A 20005-nucleotide genomic window follows, 5' to 3' on the forward strand; every position below is an offset into this window, starting at 1 on the left:
AAATTTGCGAGGGAGGAGCAAGGGCAATACTGCGATCGGGCAAGAGAGAGGGAGGAGACGGATGACAGGGGCACGAGAGGAAAGAATCGTCGAACGCGAATCTAAGACGCCGGCCGCAAGGTAGACCCCGCGGCCCCGTCTCTTCAGAAAATAAAAATCGCGTTTCTCCATAAGTCATCCGAACGCAGGAACCAAACAGTGTCGCGGCGTTTTCAAAAACGCCGCCCACACTTATAATCTGCCCCAAACAGACCCTAAGTTTACAAAAAAGTGACTTTGCTGCAACACTTATAATAGCGCTATTTATACTTTCACTATTAATCGCAAATTATTACTTCTCTTGCACCATTCGCAGTAAAATAATATGATGTTAATCATGCCGAGATTTGAAGTTACACATCAAAATAATAATTTTTATTGGAAATTTTATATTGTGTTCAAAATTGTAGGACAGTCCTCGTAGTTTATCCTTTTTGTGAAGGAAACCATTTTACAATATTTTTGTATATTAATCCTTTAGTTGCTAACTTTTTGTAAGCAAGGGCACTTAAAAAATCTAATGAATAATTATTCATGGCTTCATATTTCTTCTTATAAATCGAATTGCCTCCTGTTATGACCAAAATGATAGACCATGATCCCAGTGCCAATGCTTTGCTAGAGCCAACCCCATCATTAGAAAACATAATCATAATCGATAATGAGGTTCCTGACAGTAGAAAATATAATACGGATTTAAAAAAAATAAAAGGGAGATTCACAGACAAACAAATGAATTATAGCTATTTAGATATCCGACACGTGATTCTTATAATTAATCCTTAACGCCTGTAATAAAAAAATAACCAGATAATTTTAACCATTCGGACTCCTAGGTTGGCATGCTGTTGTTTTTACTGAATTAGATGACGCATGTGTAAATAACAGGGTAAAGTGTTAGGTATGTAAATAGCATATAATTCAGCATTATGTACGTAAGTGCCCGTCAAAAACACCAAATACAGCTCAAAGAACATTACAGCCATCCTTTCTTCTTGAAGCCTGTGAACGAAGCATCAAAGAAACAGAAGATTCCGCCAAAAAACTATTCCAGTTGACAAGATAAAAGTAATTGCAATTGAACTAAAAGTCGAGCAAAATCATCCAAAATCTAAAACTGAATGGAAAAAACCAAAAAATAATTTACGACATAAATGCTTCTCCCAGATCATAGAAATACAAAATTACAAAACGAAGTTCAAGGTGAAGGACCAACGGCTCACCAATAGTTGGGATGGTTGTGACAATTTCCCCAAGCTTCAGCTTGTACAGGATCGTGGTCTTACCAGCGGCATCAAGACCGACCATCAGAATCCGGATCTCCTTCTTAGCAAATAGCCGACTAAAGAGCTTCGTAAATAAGAGCCCCATCTCTACCCGCACCTAAAACGCAATCAAACCACAAAATCAGCCAAACCGACGACAAAAATCATTTAAATTTTCAACATCCAGCACACTCTCCTCAAACGACAATAAGGAAGAGAACCATTAACGCATCTTCATCAACAACATCAAAACGAAACTTATTGAAAACAAATAAAAGAACAGTCCATGACAAAGATTCAACATATCCATTCATTGAAAGCCTCGATCCCTATGAGTAGAACACATGAGAAAGGATCTTACATCTTTCCAACGAAGATGAATGCGAAGCAAGAATAGGAAGACAGTAGGACAGTTCGCGCACAACATGAAAACGAAACTAATCTAAAATAATAAAAAAAGAATAGTCCATGATAAAGATATCCATTCATTGAAAACCTCGATCCCTATGAATATAACACATGAGAGGAGATCTCACATCTTCCCAACGAAAATAAATGCGAAGCAGGAATAAGAAGACAGGAGGAGAGCCATTCACGCATCTTCGTTCGACAACATGAAAACAAAACTTATTTAAAATAAATAAATAATTAAAAAAACAACAGTACATGCAAAGATTCAACATATCCATTCATTGCAAACCTCAATCCCTATGAATAGAACACAAAAGAGGGGATCTCACGTCCTTCCAACGAAGGTAAATGCGACGCAGGAATAGGAAGACAGTGAACCCTAGTAAAACTTAGATCGATGCCGAGATTCAAAACATACCAGTAGATTACTCCTAACAAATCAATGGCAAATGCTCTCCACGACTACGGGTAACAATGGCCTATCCTCTCCCTCCGCACCCCGCGAAAAATAGGAGGAAAACAAGCAGAGAGAAATGGGTGACGAGACGCGGAATCGGAAATGGAGAGTTTATATAGTATCCTGAGTACGCGCAACGGGAGACGTGACCGCCAGAATGGAACAGGTTGTCACCGGCAATGACCGGAGACTGACGGTTTCCCGGTGATTCATTCGACCATGTATCCGGTTCCTTATGAATGAAGGAATGGACCTGATAGCAATGGATTTGAAATTGTGTCACGGGAATATTAATTTGACTCATTCGGGCGACCAATGGAATAAAGAAAGTATTAGGTCCGGCGTCCGTGGAATTTGTCATTTTGCCTCATTAAAAAAATAAAATTGATTTTCTGTTGCTCTTTAGTGGCCTCTGATTAGTCATCCAGACGTGTGACTAACTTAATTCGAATCCAGATTGAATCAAAATCAATTTAATTTTGACCTGAACAACTATTATTTCATTTGTAGAACGGGTTATACAGGTTATGTTCAGGTTGGCAGGTTGAAGGCGGGTCTTGTTCGGGTCTGACTTTTTGACTCGTTTAATATTTGGGTCAAATTCGTGTCAAATTATTTTAGGTCGGATCAACTTTAAGTCAAATCTGAACTCAACCCGCAAACCCCATATAACACTCTTAGCAAAATACAAAATTTGTGCTTGCTTGGCTGCTAAACATTTATCACAATCACCTCTAGAACTCGCAGCTTTACAGCTCATTTGGGGCAGCTTATTTGACGTGGTGTGTTTTGAAAATGCTGGATGAGACTTTTGGAAACTGTGACGCTGCAACGTTGCTTAAAAATTTATGTTAAATGCGTGCTGATTCGACCCCACGACCTGTGTTTCTTCGTGAACCTATTACACTTATGCCCCTCTCACCGCTACCCCCTCAGTGCTCCCCTCTCATTCACATTTCTTCTGCCCTAGGTCACGTCTCTCTCGATCGCTTATCTCTAGCGCCTCTCTTCAGTGGCAACAGGTTGTCTTTCTCCTCTCCCTCTTTCCTCCGAGCTCTTGTTGCAATGGGTTGCCTCTCCCCTCTCCCTCTTCCCTCAGATCTCTGGCTTTCTGACTGCTTACTATGTTCTCCGTCTCACCATGATATCACCTATTTTTTTTCAATGGAATGATTCTCTCTTTGCGATTTGTGGCTTTCTCATTTGTAGTTTTAAGTAAGAATTTGAATTTTGTTATTTATGGCTTTCTCATTTAGAGTTTGAAGCGAGAATTTGGATTTTGCAATTTGTGGCTTTCACTTTATGATTTGAAATTTGGATTTTGTGATTTTGTGGTTGATTGTGATATGGAATGAGTTTTTATCTTCACCTTTGATGTTGGACTGTGAATTTGCAAAATGGCTGAAACGGGGTACTTGATTTGTTGATAGCAATGTTTTTAGGCGCCCCTATATGTAGTAGTCTCAAGTAAAAAATATGGCTTGGGTTTTATCTATACCTTTGATGTTTGAGTGAGAATTTGAAAAATGGCTGAAAAAGGGTGTCCGATATGTTGATAGCAGTGTTTCGGGTGCATTGTAAGCATCAAATGATAAAATTGAGATGAGGTTTTATCTTTACTTCTAATATTCGAAAGAGAAGTTGAAAAATGGTTAAAATGGGGTACTTGATTTGTTGATAACAATGTTTCGAGTGCCTTGCAAGAAATTGCATCAAATGAAAAATATGGGGTGAGTTTTTATCTTTACTTTTAATGTTTGGCAGAAATTTGAAAAAAATGATGAAAAATGTCGCTTGATTTATTCATAGCAATGTTTCGGGTACAATGTATGGAATTGCATAAAATGAAAAAAAATATGGGGTGAGGTTTTATCTTTACCTTTGATTTTTGGCAGAGAATTTAAAAACTACTGAAAGAGGGTGCTTGCTTTATCGATAGCAATGTTGTGGATGTGAAGGTGGTGGTGTGCATTGTTCTCTGTGTGGAGGTAGTGGTTACTGTGTGATTGTGTTTGCATTAGTGGATTGGTTGGTGGATGAGAGGAGATGGTGGTTGTTGTGTGGTTGTGTTTTGTTAGAGGATGTGTTGGTGGATGTGTGGAGGTAGTGATGTTGCAGATGTGGTGATTGGTGTGTGGTTGTGTTTGTGTTAGAGGATGTGTTGATGGATGTGCGGAGGTGGTGATTGGTGCATAGTTGTGTTTTTGTGGAGGTGTTGGTGCGTGGAGGAGGTGGTGGTGATGTTGTGGATGTGTTGGCGTCTTAATGTGTTGGTGTGTGAAGGTGGTGGCAGTGGTGATGTATATGTGATGTAGTATGGTGTGGAGGGGCATTGGTGATGATATTGTGGCATTCATATTTTTCTTTTAGTTGCGATACTGTGACATTCCTATTTGTTAATTAGTTTTTTTCATGATAATAATACAATTGTTAAGATAAAAGAGACTAGTTCATCTACAATGTGAGATAAATAGACAAAATTAATATTTTACGATCTTTGGCTCAAGGAGGTCAAAATGAGAAATAGGTCGACAGTTTATTTCAACAAGAAAGACTGACAAAATATTATTAGAAAATTCAAGGAATGTACATATAGAAAGTATGATAGGATGCAGTTAAAAAATAAGTGAGATCAGCTAAGAAAGATAGAATAATTTGGAATAAATTGAAGTGATAATCAACGGACTTAGGGTGAGATCTAGTAAAATAAATAATTGATGTTTCCGAGGAGTGGTGTGCAGAGAAACTTGCAGTGAACTTTTTTTAAATATCCCCTATTTTTGTTAAATCTTAATTTATTTTTAAATTCAACCACATGTTATATGAATTTGTAGATGATTTCTATTGTGAATAAATTTAAATACTATGGAAACAATCCTTTTCGGGAGGAGAAGTTGAATCGTATGTTTGGATGTGCCGTGACAACGAGTAACAATGCATGTGCCCCCAATGAGACAGGGCTTGGTGGCATCCCAAAAAACTTTGGTGCTGATCAAAAAGGTGATTACAATAAGGCCTTAGCCTGAATCTCCATGAAATTGAGTCCATAAACCAGTTAAAGCGTCCCCGAGTTGGAAAAAAAGATGGAGTTGCTTTTTCTTATAAGTCAAATCTCACAATTTGTGGCTTCATGTACCAATGACCCAAACCCATCACAAGTAACTTTTGTTCAGTAGGTTATGCAAAAGATGGAGGTAAATCAATAAATTTATGAGGACATGTCATTATATTTGTTATCTATGAAGATTCAACTCAGAGAGAGTTTTTCAAGACGATGCTTCCTGAATGCAGGGTGGTTTACCTACATTATTTTAATGGGAGTAGTGACATTTGAGAGACACTCATTTGTTTATTATAATTTTCTGGGCATATTATTTATTTACTTTGGAAATGTTTATTTGTTTGTGGTCTTTCATGCTACTTTGGATGTTTACGCTATTTTGGACATGTACTTGAGAGTTTTTCAGTATTCATTATGTTTTTTATTTACTTGTGTAATGTTATTTGCTTATGTTGGTTTTGTTCATAAATTTATATGGTTGTAGCTAAGTCATTGATGTTTTTGTGTTAGCCACTCCGATACCAAAAATACATGAATACAACTAGAGAAAAACGCCAAAAGAAAGTTACAACTGCAATATGCTTGATTTACGATTATCGTAACTCGTACATATAACACTCCCCTTACATGACATTTTCATATGTTGACGACAAATTGTTTTAAGAGTTGCTTGCGGGCCACCTAACGAGATTTGACAATATGTTTCGCATGACACAGGATATATTCACCGATCTGTTGGAGGAACTACATGTAAATCATTGACTTCATGACTCATCCAGAACAACTTCATGAGAGGTGTTAGCAATAATCCTTTACATATTATCACAAAATGAATTAATGCGACGAGAGCTATTTCAACACTCTTCCGAAAAGGATTTGTAGATGCTTCTCAGTAAGGCTGAATGCACTTATCACTTTTTCTTCACAAGTCATAAAACCAACAAATCCTGCATTCAAACGGACTCCCACAGAGATTTCACAGATACACAGTATATGACACAAGTTAAAGAAATTTTTCATATTCATTACATTCAATTTTCATATAAATATTGAAATTATATAACCCTTAATTGTCTTTCTAGAATTATATTTGAGCAATTGACGAGCACATATTGGTGCACGTGTTTCAAATAATCATAATATCACATTCATCGATTGTTATGGCTCATTGACAAAGAATGTCATGGTGGTATGCGACATCAACTTGTGCTTCACTTTTGTCATGATTGGTTAGGAGACTAGTGCACATGACAAAGAAATTTTCAAATATGCAACACGAAATAACAAATACAACTTCTTACATTCACCAACAGATTCACTTGAGACTGAACCACTATCTTAATTCTTTCTTTCTTCAACACTAATTATTTAATTCATGTCAAATAAATACAATTTTGTCGATGTTGGGTATTTGTTGCAGTGAGAGTATCTTAAACCCTAACCTGATACGAGATATTATATATCAAATTTTGAGCGAGCCAACAATGTCACACGAGATATAAAATAAATGTTCAACAAAAGACATTCCTCCTTACGCGGTGTCATTAAGAAGATATTTGGTGCTTGAAAGAAGAAATATGTTATATTTCGTGATGTGTTATCTTACCAATTTCCCAAACAGATGCAAATTGTGATTGTCACGATGTCTCTCCACAATTATATTTGGTAGTATCATTCCGCAATCACATCTATTTTCGTATGGCAGGTGAGGAACATGCCCATGCCTAAGTATCGTCATTAATAGTCCTTATCTCAGGCTGAAAATGAAGTTATCGAGACCCACACTTAAGATGATGAATGTGCAAACAAGATGATAGAGTTGAAGAAACAAATTACAAATGTGATAGTTGGAGGGTGATTGGAGGGAATGTTATGTTTTATTTATGTTAGTTATAATGATTGCTGAAGACATTCACTTTTAATAGTTTTAGTATTTTATACAGTTCATGTTTATTTTTGTCTCATATGCATCTGATATTTACTATTTTGGTTTTTTATGCAATTTGCAGATGTTTTTTTTTCATTTTGCTTCTCTTTTTTTTGTGGGCTTTGGATGTCTATGATAAGATGTTTTACATTATGGATTCTTTTGGATGGACTGTATTTCACTATTAGATGGTGTCACATGTGAAATTCTAGTGAAATGAACAAAATTTTTAAATTTTTTTTGAGTTACGGTTTTTTAGGTTATTTTGGATGACCTTTTTTGTGATATATATATATATATATATTATATTGATTAAAGACAACCAATAATTATTTTTTATAAAGTCTGTCTTGTTCTTGTAGTGATAAATTTGTTGATTTATACGTTGAGTTGTCTGAGATTTCACACATGCATAAAATTTAATTAATTACTTATATTGTCAATTTATACTTGTGTTATTTCTAACGGTATGTTTTTTTAAGCCTTCAGGAAAGATGAGCTTAAGTATTCCTGGTACATTCTAAGGATTGATTGCTACCATGCACGTCGAATTTCCTTGCTCACTTCACGTCAGCTACATAGCTGCTAGAGACAATTTTACATGTGCCCACAGAGAATCACATAATACTATCTATTTTTTGTGAGCAGATAGACTGAAAGATTCTATTGTCGAGAATGATCAGACATGGAGAGTATCTTTAAAGGACGAGTTAGCTTATGACATACACCATCTGCATTTTAAAAATAATATTAGTATATTATTAATTGTTGTTTAATAGTTATTTTATTAATATTGGTAGTCATGCTACTCATTATTAAACGAGGTGTCTATCTTTATTTTATAATGTTATACACTGATGTTTGTTTTTAAAATATATAGTGTATTGATATGAATAGTTATGTTGCAAACAACATTATTATACAAAGTCGAATAGTCATTTATCTAGAAACAGTCGCAACACAACTGTTTTCAAACTGAAAAAAAGAACAGATAATCCTGTAGCAACTGCTGCGCAACGGCTTATTATTAAAGTGCAGCTGCCCAAAATAAACTTAATCAACAATGCCAAACCAACGGCTCAGATTAAACGCAGAGAAACTCGCCGTTCGATCAACCAGCGCAAGCAGCTTACTAAAACCACTCCATAATACCTAAAACTTCCACGCCCTATCTCCCATCAGATCAGTGCAAAGTCAACAAAAACAAGGGAGTGAGGCGTATTATTATCATTTCCCGCAGACAGTTTATTGCGTGAGGCGCGGACCTTCGATCGGTTCTTTGCCTGGAGCATCGGCGAGAGAACGTGGATTGACGATAGGGTTTCACCCTGCATCTCGTAGGGCTGGAGTTCTGATCTTATATCGATAGATTTGATCTCTGTCTAGGGTTTCTGGTACGATCTCCCTCTTTTACGTGAACTAATTTAATTGCGATTTTGATTTTTTTCAATTGACATCAGAGTTTCCGAGCAAATATTTCCATTCATTAGAGTTTCCGGTTTTGTGTATGTTGAATACTAATTTGTCCGTAAATCATGCCCTAAGAACAGAGCGTAAGAAATGTGAGAGAGAACACTAATGAATATTAAATCATATCAATCACGTTGAAATTTCTGAATCATTTTGACTATCCTTTTATATATGAAATAATAATCTCTTTATAACGGAGATAAGAATATGGAGTGGTATTGCATTTTTGTCATTGCTTTAATTGGGGTTGCATAAGCTATTCTTGATATTTTACAGCTATAAGTCTATCGCTCGGCTGCTCTTTGGCCTTGTTTGGCTTCAGCTTGGCTGGGCTAGTTCGATCGGCTCGGGTTAGTTGGGGATGTCGGTTGATTGAGCTTAGTTGACTTCGGGTCGGTAGGACTAATTCGGTCGGCTAAGCTTGGTCTTTGTTGTCAATCGGGTCATTTGGTCTGGTTGTCAACCCATCCCTGGTGAGAAAACCATATCAGTAGAGCGATGCAGACTATCTAGTAGAGGGTGAATTATCATAATTTGATAGGTAGCTCTCTCCTTATGGAGGAGAGTTTGAGGGATAACTATAAGATTCTTTGTTGCGCTATTAATTCTTGATTCTTGATGAGGTGCCTTAGGGGCATCTGTGAGATGGAGATATTGTGGAAGTACATCTTTCCTCGGGTCACATCTACCGGAAGGTAGACTACTTTATTGGGTCAACTTTTTTTGTAATGATTGACTTAGATGTTTATTTGTCTCGTTTCGGCCTGAATGGTTCGGGCTTGAATCGCTTGGTTGTCTTTTTATCCTCTAGTGGCTTGGTCGGCTTCGGTTTGGCTTGGTTTGGTTTGGACTGCTGCTTCTAGTCAGCTATGAATTTGGCTTGGATGACTAAATTCGGTCGGATAAGTGGACTTTCTCGTCTTCTATTGGTGCCCTCTTTCGTCGTACAGTCATCCTCCAGATTGTTAGATCTTCTCAAGCTCAACGTTGACATATTTTTTATGTACTATATAATAATTTGTAGGTGATCTTAGACATCCGATAAAAATGGGATGAGAGAAGAAAGTATTAACATTGTAAGTACAAAGCATGTAGGTCAATGAGTGGTTCAAGTTGATCAATTAGTGTTTGTTCAACACGACAACAACCTAGATATGTTCTTATAATCCTGTTTAAATTATAGTAAATGGTTTGCATTTGAATTGATTCATTTGGAAGCAAATGTATTGTTATGTTGTTACTTATACTGAAAAAGATATTAGTTGCCTAGTTGGTGCATGGAGAATGGAGCCATCAACAAGATCATCATGAAATATTGATTTTCTATACCTAAATTGGCAATGATGATTGATATATTATATTTTTGAAACTTGATGTGAGAAGTGATCATCTCATAATAATTCTAGATGAGGATGAATAAAAATTTGCTTCATATGTCTGAAGATGGATATTATAAATGAAAGACAACAATTTTTTAATTGGCTGATTCACTAATATTTTTTCTGAGGATAGTCAATCATGTTCTTGATCGTTTGGCATATTTTGCATAAATATATATTTTTGACAATATTTTGGGATCTAATAAAACATCATAGGATCATTTAGTATTGTTACACAATGAAAAGTTGTGCTTAAATTTGAATTTTTTTTTTGTTATATTATCTCTGATGTATTTGGTGATGAATGTATGTTGATATTGGTTAAATCAAAGTAATTAATAATTGACCAACAACAACAACGACTGCCTTTTATGTTTTTTTAGAGTTTTTATGCTCTATTACATTCAATAAGTGATTTATTATGGGATTTACTATTGTAAGGACATGGGGAAAAAAATAAGATGTTTATAATTGGATTGTTTGAGGCATGTTTGTAGGCATCTTTTGCTTCATAAAGTTACACGTTTTTTTTAGCTAAGTCAAGTGTAGGGAGTAATTTGATAGTTTTGTATTGTAATTACTTTTATTTGGTGAACTCTTGTTATTTTTTAGTAAATATTTTATGCTTGGTTTTACAACTGTTCTTGATTTTAATCAGAATGGCTAGAATTTAGTTTTTTTTATTGTGTTGGTTTTTTATGGATTTAAATTTCCTGGGAATATATTTGATTCAATCAATCATTTGATTAAATTTCTTGTAAATTTTTTGATTTTCTGTTAACCGAAAGTAAATGTATGTTTTAATTGACAGTCTTTGAAATTGCGAACTCCAAATCTATTATGTGTACAACTTTTTGTTATATAAGGAATTGTAGATCCTTAGATGTATTACATAATACCATTTTGATGACCATCATTAACATTATCATCATGAAATTTATCCCAATGTTTTGCAATTAAATGGACATCCATTATTGAATTCCAAATGCATGACTTGCGTTCTATCAACTGAAAATATTTTAAAAAATGAAAATATTCCGCAATATGGAGTAATATTTATATGCTTGCTTGAAATACTTTATCTTTTGTTATAGGTTTTATTGATGGCTTCAACAACCTTAAGGAGGAGGCTTCATCATAGGGATGTTGATGGAAGAAAAAATGAACACATGGATGCTTTAAGTGGCGATTCCCTGAGTGAACCACTTCTCGGAAACCATGGGTACGATGGAAGCTCATCAGAAGTGGTATGATATCAGGCTTTTTTTGGGGTGGCATTTACATACATAGCACACAATTCTTATGTATTTACATATCTCACACCTAAACGTTCATATTTACACACATAGCACTCAAATCCTTAATATCACATAAAAAATAGTACTATTACAACTTTTTAAAAGTGAAATGCACCTCTTCATGCATAGATTTAAAAGAACACAATGCTTGTCTCTAAATATGAATGTGTTGGTGCGAAATACGTAAATACATAAAAATTGTGTGCTTTGTATGTAAATTTCCCTTTTCTTTTCAATTGGTGAAGCATGCTTTATGAAGGTTCTAATTTATACTCATCAACTTATTTAAATTTTGTAAATTTCTAAAGAATTGTAGTCATGGAAGCCATCAAGATCCATGGGATGATGGAAAGAAGGAAAACCTTCATTGGACGTTTCTCTTTTCTCAATTGATTGCTCAATGGGCACAGTGGATAGGTATTTATCATTACTTGTATCTCATTGCAGAGGTAGACCTAGACTTGGGCTTATTGTATAAAAAATGATCTTAATTTATTAGAACTAAATGAAAATATGACACTAAATTGGACACAATGAAGAAAAAGAATTCATGTAGCCGATCCCACGTAGTGGGATTAAGGCTTTGTTGTTGTTGTTGTTGTTATATCTCATTGCAAAGACCACTTCTTGTGCAAAAAAGGAACATGTTTGTATGAAATTTACTAAATTGATCCTTGCATGATGTAGACGAACTTTTTAAACCTCCTACTAATTATCTCATTAAAGTTTAGAGGCATTTACATACATACTGCCCAACTCCTATGTATTCACATATCTAACATCTAAACTTTGCCTTTTACATTATACCACCTATATCTTTCATATTACATAAAAAATACCACCTTTTCATGCATAGTTTAGGTGACGTATGTGTAAAAATGGAAGTTTAAGTGTTAGATATGTAAATACATATAGATGTAAATCTTCCTGTTATTAATTTACCCTTTATAATGTTTAATGCTAAATGTTTTACAACCGTAAGACCACACTTGAACCTTTTGGCAACAAAAGTCTTGAAAATTAAAGTTAAATGCGTTTGAACAATGACAATTAATTCAAATTGTAGGTTCATGCGTACTTCTATTGGCAATAAAAGAAGGGGCAATTACATACGTAGCACACAAAACATTATCATTTCCAAATCTAGCACCCTCTTTCATCAAATTTTCAAATTCTCACTCAAATATAAAAATTCACCATAAAACCCTAACCCATATTTATTACTTTTGAGGCTGTGTTTGTTAGGATACTATCAACAGGATTTAAGCATGAATTTAACTTAAATCTAGCCAAATATAAAAAAAAATTAAAAAATAAATAAAATTAAATTCAACGCTTCACTAAATTGAATTTTCTCGCATTCCATTAGATTTTTTTTTTGCGTTTCGTCTGTTTTATAAGGGAAATCCGAATTAAGTAAAATCTATTGCATGGCGGATTTATTCCATTGTCGCTCGCGAGCTCCTCTGTCTGTGACTGGATTTGATAAATCCGGATTTATCGGATTTGATAAATCCTTTTTAACATAAGTTGTAGTTGCAGCCAAATACCGCCTAAAATTTTCAATGGTTGAATCGCGACGATTGCAAGCGCATTGATTCAATTGTTCAAAAAAATCACCTAGGTGCTAATTTTGTAAATAACAAAATTTTGAGTGCTATGTATGTAATTATCCCTAAAAAATAAGCAAAATTCTAATGGTTTTGCTAACAGCATCACTTTGTCTTTATGAGGTTCTTATTTATATTTTTATAATTATTTAGTTGATCATAGCTCTTAAACATATTTCAAATAATGCTAATATCAATCAAGTTTTCTACTGCAGCGAATATTGTCCTTGGTTCCAGGTCAATTTTGGAAAGACTTTTCCCTTTTCCTTCATTTAGCCATGGACAGCAGGATGATGAGAAATTGCTGAATTCTCTTAGCCCCTTACAGGTATTTTTAAGATATGAAATATCAGATTCTGCAATCTTTTTTGTTTGTTTTTTTTTTTTTTTGGTAGTGGGATTAAGGCTTTGTTGTTGTTGTTTTAGAGGAAGATTAGCATATTATTATTGTAAACCTTTGTAATGTTTCATGCATATTCATATCCACTAAATTCTTATGTATTTACATATCTAACACCTGAACTTCAATTGTTACAGACACACCACCTTACCTATGCATGAAAATGGTGTATCTTACTTTTTAAAAGTTAAAATGGCGGTATTTTTTATTTGATATGAGAGATTTGAGTGTTATAAATGTAAAAAAAGTAAAATTTAGGTGTTATATACATGTAAAAACTATGATTTCAAAAGAAGAACATTAGCAAAAACAATATAAAGAGCCTTACAATTTAGATGTCATACTTTTTCTTGCTTTGAGCAAAGCAGATTTTGATTTATTTTATTTTTTGTTAGTGATGTAATTAGTTGGAGGTACTTGAAGGTCAGTAATCAATGCATTAATTGTGGTTTAATTATGTGATTAGTTTTGCTTTTGCTTTGCTTTGGGACTTTAAGGTTTTACTGTTAGCTAATCGTATTATGCTGAGCATTTGATTTCATGCCTATTTACAACAAACGCTTGGAAGTTACAAGTTTAGATGGGAATCCTTTCTTTTGTGAGGACTTCAGATATAATCCTATGAGCATTTAAGATGCACAACTAGTAGAGGGTAAATTGTGTATTTGAGGTCCGCACAATTATATTCTTTCACAATTAAATTTAGGTGTTTGTTTGGGACCTGTTTGTAAACTTTTGGTTGCTTTGCTTTTTAGAACTTACTTTTTTTTAGAATGATCTTTGCTTTTTGGAACTTACTTATAAAGTCATATATTAGCTTTCTTATAGTTGCTATGCTCTAACAAGTGATTGTAGAAATCTATTTTTGAAATTTCTAAAAAGTATAAAAAAGCTGCAATCAAACAGAATTTTGGCAACTTTTTGAGAAGCTAAATAGTGAAAAAGCTAACCCAAATAGATCTTTAGTTACACCTCACAATATCTCATACACCAACACATCCAAAAACATAGAAGAAAATAACATTCTGTGCTGCAAATTAGTAGGTAATATGCACTCTTCTTGATTCATCTATTTTTTCTAATGTTAATTTATATTAGACCTTATAATATTTTTCTCATAATTTAATGATTTTCTTTTATGTTTTATGTGCAGCAAGAAAGATTGAATGACTTGAAGCAGAGATTGAAGGTCCCATTTGACGGTTCTCGTCTTGATCATCAAGTATGTATTTTAGTTAAAAATGCATACAATTTTTTTTTTTTGGGTATTTACATACAGGCCACCCGAAACATTGATATTTATAAATTAACCACCCATGTGATTTTTTTGAACTAGCCGCAATCAAATTATTGAGAATTTGATAAAAATGAAAAATATAGTTTGAGGTTTTACTATGAATTTTGATATTTGAGTGAGAATTTGAAAAATGGGTGAAATAGAGTGGTAGATTTGTCAATAGGAAGTTTTTGGTAGTCTGTCTGTAGTTGCCCCTTTTGTTAAAAAAATTGAACATTTATATATATTCAGACAATTGACTCCTGTAAATTTGAAATATGGGGCATTTTCATGCATACTACCACACAATTCTTATATGTTTACATATCTAACATGCAAATTTTAATATTTACATACATAACACTCTAAAGCTTTGGAAATAGCACTATCACTAACTTTTTAACAGTGAAATACACATTTTCATATAAAGGTTTTTGATATGAAAATGCATAAGAATTGTGTGGTATGTATGCAAATTTCCCTTCAAATTTTTGCGTGGTCTTTTGGTGGAATATTTTTAATATATCTAATATCCTAAAATTCACATCTTATCTAAAATAGGGCTGTGAGTTTAGCTTGAAGGCATTAATCGCTCGAAATCGATTCGAATGTTGGTTCGGGTCGAAATAATTGTACAAAATTTTGGATCAAATTTTTTTGACCCAATTTCAAGCCATACATAGATCGGCTCGAACTGACTCGAGATCGGTTCATAGTATTTTTTATTTATAAAAATTATATAATTCTAAAAAACATTGAATATATCGAGCCACGAGCTAATTTCAAGCAGATTTTGAGCTGATTTCAAGTTGAATGGACCCAAATAAGTCAATTAGCGCAGTTTCAATCTTGAGCTGGATCGAGACTATTCCAATAATCCGAACAGATCCAAAAAACTCAATTTGAGCCAGCTCGTTTCAACTTCGAGCTGGATCGAGCTCGATTCAATTTCTAGCCGGCCCGGCATGAAATCAAATATAACTAGCCACAAGCTGATTTCGAGCCACACTAAATCAATTTCAAGCCAAATTCGAGCCGACCCCAACTCGGCTCAAAATCAGATCGTTAAAAACCCTAATCTGAACTGCTAAATTTTAAGAAAAAAATCATCTGTCATTCAGGATGCATTGAGACAACTCTGGAAACTAGCATATCCCAATAGAGAAGTCCCCCCTCTCAAATCAGAACTATGGAAGGAAATGGGCTGGCAAGGTGCTGATCCATCTACAGATTTTAGGTAATAATTTACCTGCAGCTATCTTATTTACTAAGGGAAATTTACATACCAAGCACATAACTCTTATATATTTAGATATCTCACATCTAAACTTTCATATTGACATCCCTAACACTTTAGAAGTGAGTTTAGAGCTTTAAAAGCTTACCCATCTCACCTCTAAGCTTTCATATCTCATGTAGCTTGCAATTTACTGCTTTAAACGTATGCATGAGAAGATATATTTCACTTATAAAAAGTGGTAATAGCGCTATTTTTTATGTGTCATTATAGATTTGAGCAGTAAGTGGGTAAATACGTAAGTTTTGGTGTGAGATATGTAAATACATTAGAATTGTGTGCTGTGTATGTAAATGCTCCCATTTTAAACAATCTTAACCTACACTGAACTTCTGATTGTTTGTGGCTAGGGGCGGTGGCTTCATATCTTTGGAAAATCTCATTTTTTTCGCCCAGAACTACCCGGTAACTGCGCACTTCTTCATCATGCAGCTGTATTTTTATTTTAGGGAAATTTACATACATGCCACACAATTCTTATATATCTACATATATAACCCCCAAAGTTTGATATTTTTGTTTATAACACCTTGGTGATATAAATCTATTCATGATAAGGTGTGTTTCACTTTTTTAAAAAATGGCGATGGTGATATTTTTGATGTGATGTGTAAATACATAAGAACTATATGGCCGCGATTTGAGGGAAATTTACATACATACCACATAATTCTTATTTATTTACATATCTAACAGCCAAAGTGATGGTGTTATGTGCGTATGCATGAGAGGGTTTGTTTCACTTTCAAAAAAAAGTGATGGTGGTATACTGGTATTTTTGATGTGATGTGAAAGAATTCAGTAGCATGCATGTGAATTTGAATGTTTAGGTCTTAAATATGTAAATACATACGGACATTTACATATCTAACACCTAAATTTTACTTTTTACATTCATACCACCCAAATTTTTTATATCACATAAAAAATAACACTATTTTAACTTTAAAAAGTGACACCTTTTTGTGCATTGGTAAGATACCAAGATGGGATGTATGTAAAAATTGAAGTTTAAGGGCATTTACATACATACCACTCACTTTGTATGTATTTACATATCTCCACCTAAATTTTACTTTTTGCATTCATACCACCCAAACTTTTTATATCATATAAAAACTAACACTATTTTAACTATAAAAAAGTGACTTTTTTTGTGCATAGGTAAGATACTAAGATTGGATGTATGTAAAAATTGATGTTTAAGGGCATTTACATACATGCCACTCTCGATTTCTATGTATTTAGATATCTAAACACCAAAACTTTACCTTTTTTTTTTTTTTACATTTATACCACTCAAATCTTTCATCAGGAACAGTTTGCCATTAACAAGTCATGTTTATGCAGGATTCTTTTCAGGTTTTATTGCATAAAAGAGATGGCAATAGGGCGGAGTGGGAGTATCCTTTTGCTGTAGCTGGAATCAACATCTCATTTATGCTCGTTCAGATGCTGGATCTTCAAGCAGGTTAGTATATTTCAAAATTACATTAGTTTCATATATTGGGAAATCCGCAAAACAAAACTTAATTCAATCACCAAGAGCGAAGGGGAATATAAAAATAGAAAAAGGAAGATTTACATGCATACCCCACAATTCTTATGCATTTACATTTCTGATACCCAAACTTCATTTTTTATTACATATTTGCAATCTTTCCTATGCATGAAAAAAGTCTATCTTACCTTCTAAAAGTTAGAATAATGGTATTTTTTTATGAAAGTCTTGTTTGGTATTTAACATACGCCGCCTCAATTCTTATGTATTTACATTTCTGATCCCAAAACTTAATTTTTTTACATATATGCCGTCTTACCTATGCATGAAAAAAGTTTATCTCACTTCTAAAAGTGAGAATAATTGTAGTTGTAGAGTTCACTATGATTTAGGTTTGGAGAATTGTAGTCATCATTGCTTGTATGTCACCTAAAAGTGGCATCTTTCTCTCCTTAGAAATTAAAATTTTTGATAGCTAGTGTTGTGAATTTATCTCAAAGATCATTAATCGCGCTAAAATAGATTCGAATTTTGGCTCGGCTTGAAATAAACGAGCCGAGCTATGAGCCAAAATTTTGGATCGATTTTTTTCTTTTTCAAGCCAATTTCGCGCCAGACAAGAATCGGCTCGAATGGACTCAAAATCGACTTTTACTATTTTTTTTATTTATAAATATTATATATATATATAATGCAAGTAAAATTGAATATAACGAGTCACGAGCCAATTTTGAGCTGGAATGGATCCAAATAACTCAATTTGAGCCTATCGAGCTGATTATGAGTTGAAATGTATCCCAATAGCTCAATTTAAGCCAGCTTTTTTTGATTTTGAGCCCGATTGAGTTCTATTAAATTTTGAGTTGGCTTGGCCCGAAATTGAATATAACGAGCCACAAGCCGATTTCAAGCTACACTAAATCTTTTCAAGCCAATTTTGAGTCGCCCTCAGCTTTGCTTGAAATCAAATCGTTAACCGACCTAATTGATAGCCAAAAATACAATAAATACTCAAAGCTCCTTCATTGAAATAACCCACGACTAAATCTACATAGTATGTTGTTGACTAATTAATGAAATACCTGTTGTTGAGATCGCATAAAATGGCGGATTTTAGTTTTTCAAAAACTCCACACATTTAGTGGGGCGAGAGCAGCGGGGGCGGAACCAACTTCAATCTTAAAGAATAGTAAAATCATCAAATGTTTAATTTTTTTTTTAAATGTTTGGCTAACAAATCTATTGAAAGTGGGCAGAAAGACCACATTATTAAATTTTCTATTATTTATAGAGAAATCTCAAATTCCAGCTCAATCGCTGAAAGCTTAACTTATTGATGCCAATGCTTGTGAGGCCTTCTTCATTCCAACATATGTTTCTGCGATATGACGAGCTTAGTCATTTATTCTTTATTCGAGGGGGCGATGTGGAGTCAATTCTAATCGAATCTTGTGCTACTTAACAGGTAGTCCAACATCAAAGGCGGGAACTCGTTTCGCAGAACTTCTCGCAAACGACAAGAGTGCTTTCGACGACCTCTACTGTGTAGCTTTCAGGTTGATGGATGCCCAATGGCTAGCCAAGAGAGCCTCTTACATGGAGTTCACTGTAAATCTCCAAACCATTTCATATTTGGAATATTCACATACATGCCACTCAATTTCTATGTATTTACATATCTAACACCTAAGCTTCACTTGACATATGCATGAGAAGTTGTATTTCCATTTTTGAAACTCAAAATAGTGGTATTTTTGCTGTGACATGATAGATTTGGCTGGTATAAATGTAAAAGGTAAAAGTATAGAAATTGGGTGGTGATTATGTAAATGATTAATAATCAGTTATTTAAGGCCTTGTTTTCTTCATTTCTGATTGGTTTCATTGTATTTTGTTTGAAGGATGTTCTCAAGTCTACAAGAGCACAATTAGAACTAGAGCTTGCGCTGGAAGACATTTATAGTGTCAAGGACTTGCCTGCTTATACCATGTTGTACAGATAGGGAGCCCTTATTTCCAATTTATTTTGAATGATTATTTTATGATTCATAATACATTTGTAAGGTTTAATATTGCTATAAATATGTGCTAATTTTACCTTCCCAATGCATTTTGCAGGCAAAAAAAATTTGAGATTTCATAAATTTTATTATATATACATATAGAAATTTATTTAATTTTTGGGGAATTTACATACCCAGCAGCACCCAAATCTTATGTATTTATTTCTCTTGCACGTAAACTTCAATTTTTACGGGCGAAGCTCCCAACTTAGCTCTTTCCTACGAAAAAATTTCTGTACGGGCTCTTAACATAACTCTACGCGTGGCGCAGGATACTCATGAGTTATTTTCAGGTTATTTCTAGATTTTTTTTAATAATCCTGAAATAATCTAGAAATAACCCGTGATCTTTATTTTTGGGTTATTTATGGATAATTTTGAGATTATTGAAAATAACCTAAAAATAACTCAGGAATAACTTGCATAGCACGTAGAGATACGTCAGGTGTCCGGACAGAAAATGCGCCCTTCCTACACTAAGAACAGTGAAATGCACCTTTTCATGTATAGGTAAATGGTATTTCTTGTAAAAGCGACACGTAAATGCATAA

At 34.0% G+C, this 20005-nt stretch overlaps 2 protein-coding genes across 2 annotated transcripts in view; one reads left to right on the forward strand and one right to left on the reverse strand.

Annotated features, from left to right (window-relative positions):
• The window catches only part of LOC110037387 (ADP-ribosylation factor 1-like), a 9924-nt gene extending 7656 nt beyond the window's left edge, over window positions 1-2268 (reverse strand). Inside the window, exons 1-2 of the mRNA XM_020742027.1 lie at window positions 2134-2268; window positions 1263-1422 (exon numbers count right to left, since the gene is read on the reverse strand). Of these exons, the coding sequence (XP_020597686.1) occupies window positions 1263-1410 (148 nt within the window). The 5' untranslated portion in view covers window positions 1411-1422; window positions 2134-2268. The remainder of the gene's footprint in view (window positions 1-1262; window positions 1423-2133) is intronic.
• Window positions 2269-8353: 6085 nt separating this feature from the next.
• LOC110037400 (ELMO domain-containing protein C) lies at window positions 8354-19506 on the forward strand. The gene is made up of 10 exons (XM_020742040.1): window positions 8354-8554; window positions 11104-11256; window positions 11616-11724; window positions 13133-13245; window positions 14471-14539; window positions 15715-15830; window positions 16241-16295; window positions 17241-17361; window positions 18857-18999; window positions 19293-19506. Exons 2-10 carry the CDS (start codon window positions 11113-11115, stop codon window positions 19392-19394), a joined length of 972 nt encoding a protein of 323 aa, XP_020597699.1. The 5' UTR covers window positions 8354-8554; window positions 11104-11112; the 3' UTR covers window positions 19395-19506.
• The last annotated feature ends 499 nt before the right edge of the window (window positions 19507-20005 follow it).

This window comes from Phalaenopsis equestris, unplaced genomic scaffold (genome assembly GCF_001263595.1).
Source record: "Phalaenopsis equestris unplaced genomic scaffold, ASM126359v1 Scaffold219149, whole genome shotgun sequence".
Classification (NCBI taxonomy): domain Eukaryota; kingdom Viridiplantae; phylum Streptophyta; class Magnoliopsida; order Asparagales; family Orchidaceae; genus Phalaenopsis; species Phalaenopsis equestris.

Excerpts from the sequence above, each read along its gene's own strand:
- LOC110037400 (XM_020742040.1), top strand. The coding sequence starts at position 11,113 with ATGGCTTCAACAACCTTAAGGAGGAGGCTTCATCATAGGGATGTTGAT. Across the intron at positions 11,257-11,615 it reads ATGGAAGCTCATCAGAAGTG|AATTGTAGTCATGGAAGCCA; the intron begins GTATGATATCAG and ends AAATTTCTAAAG. Across the intron at positions 16,296-17,240 it reads TTTTCGCCCAGAACTACCCG|GATTCTTTTCAGGTTTTATT; the intron begins GTAACTGCGCAC and ends ATGTTTATGCAG.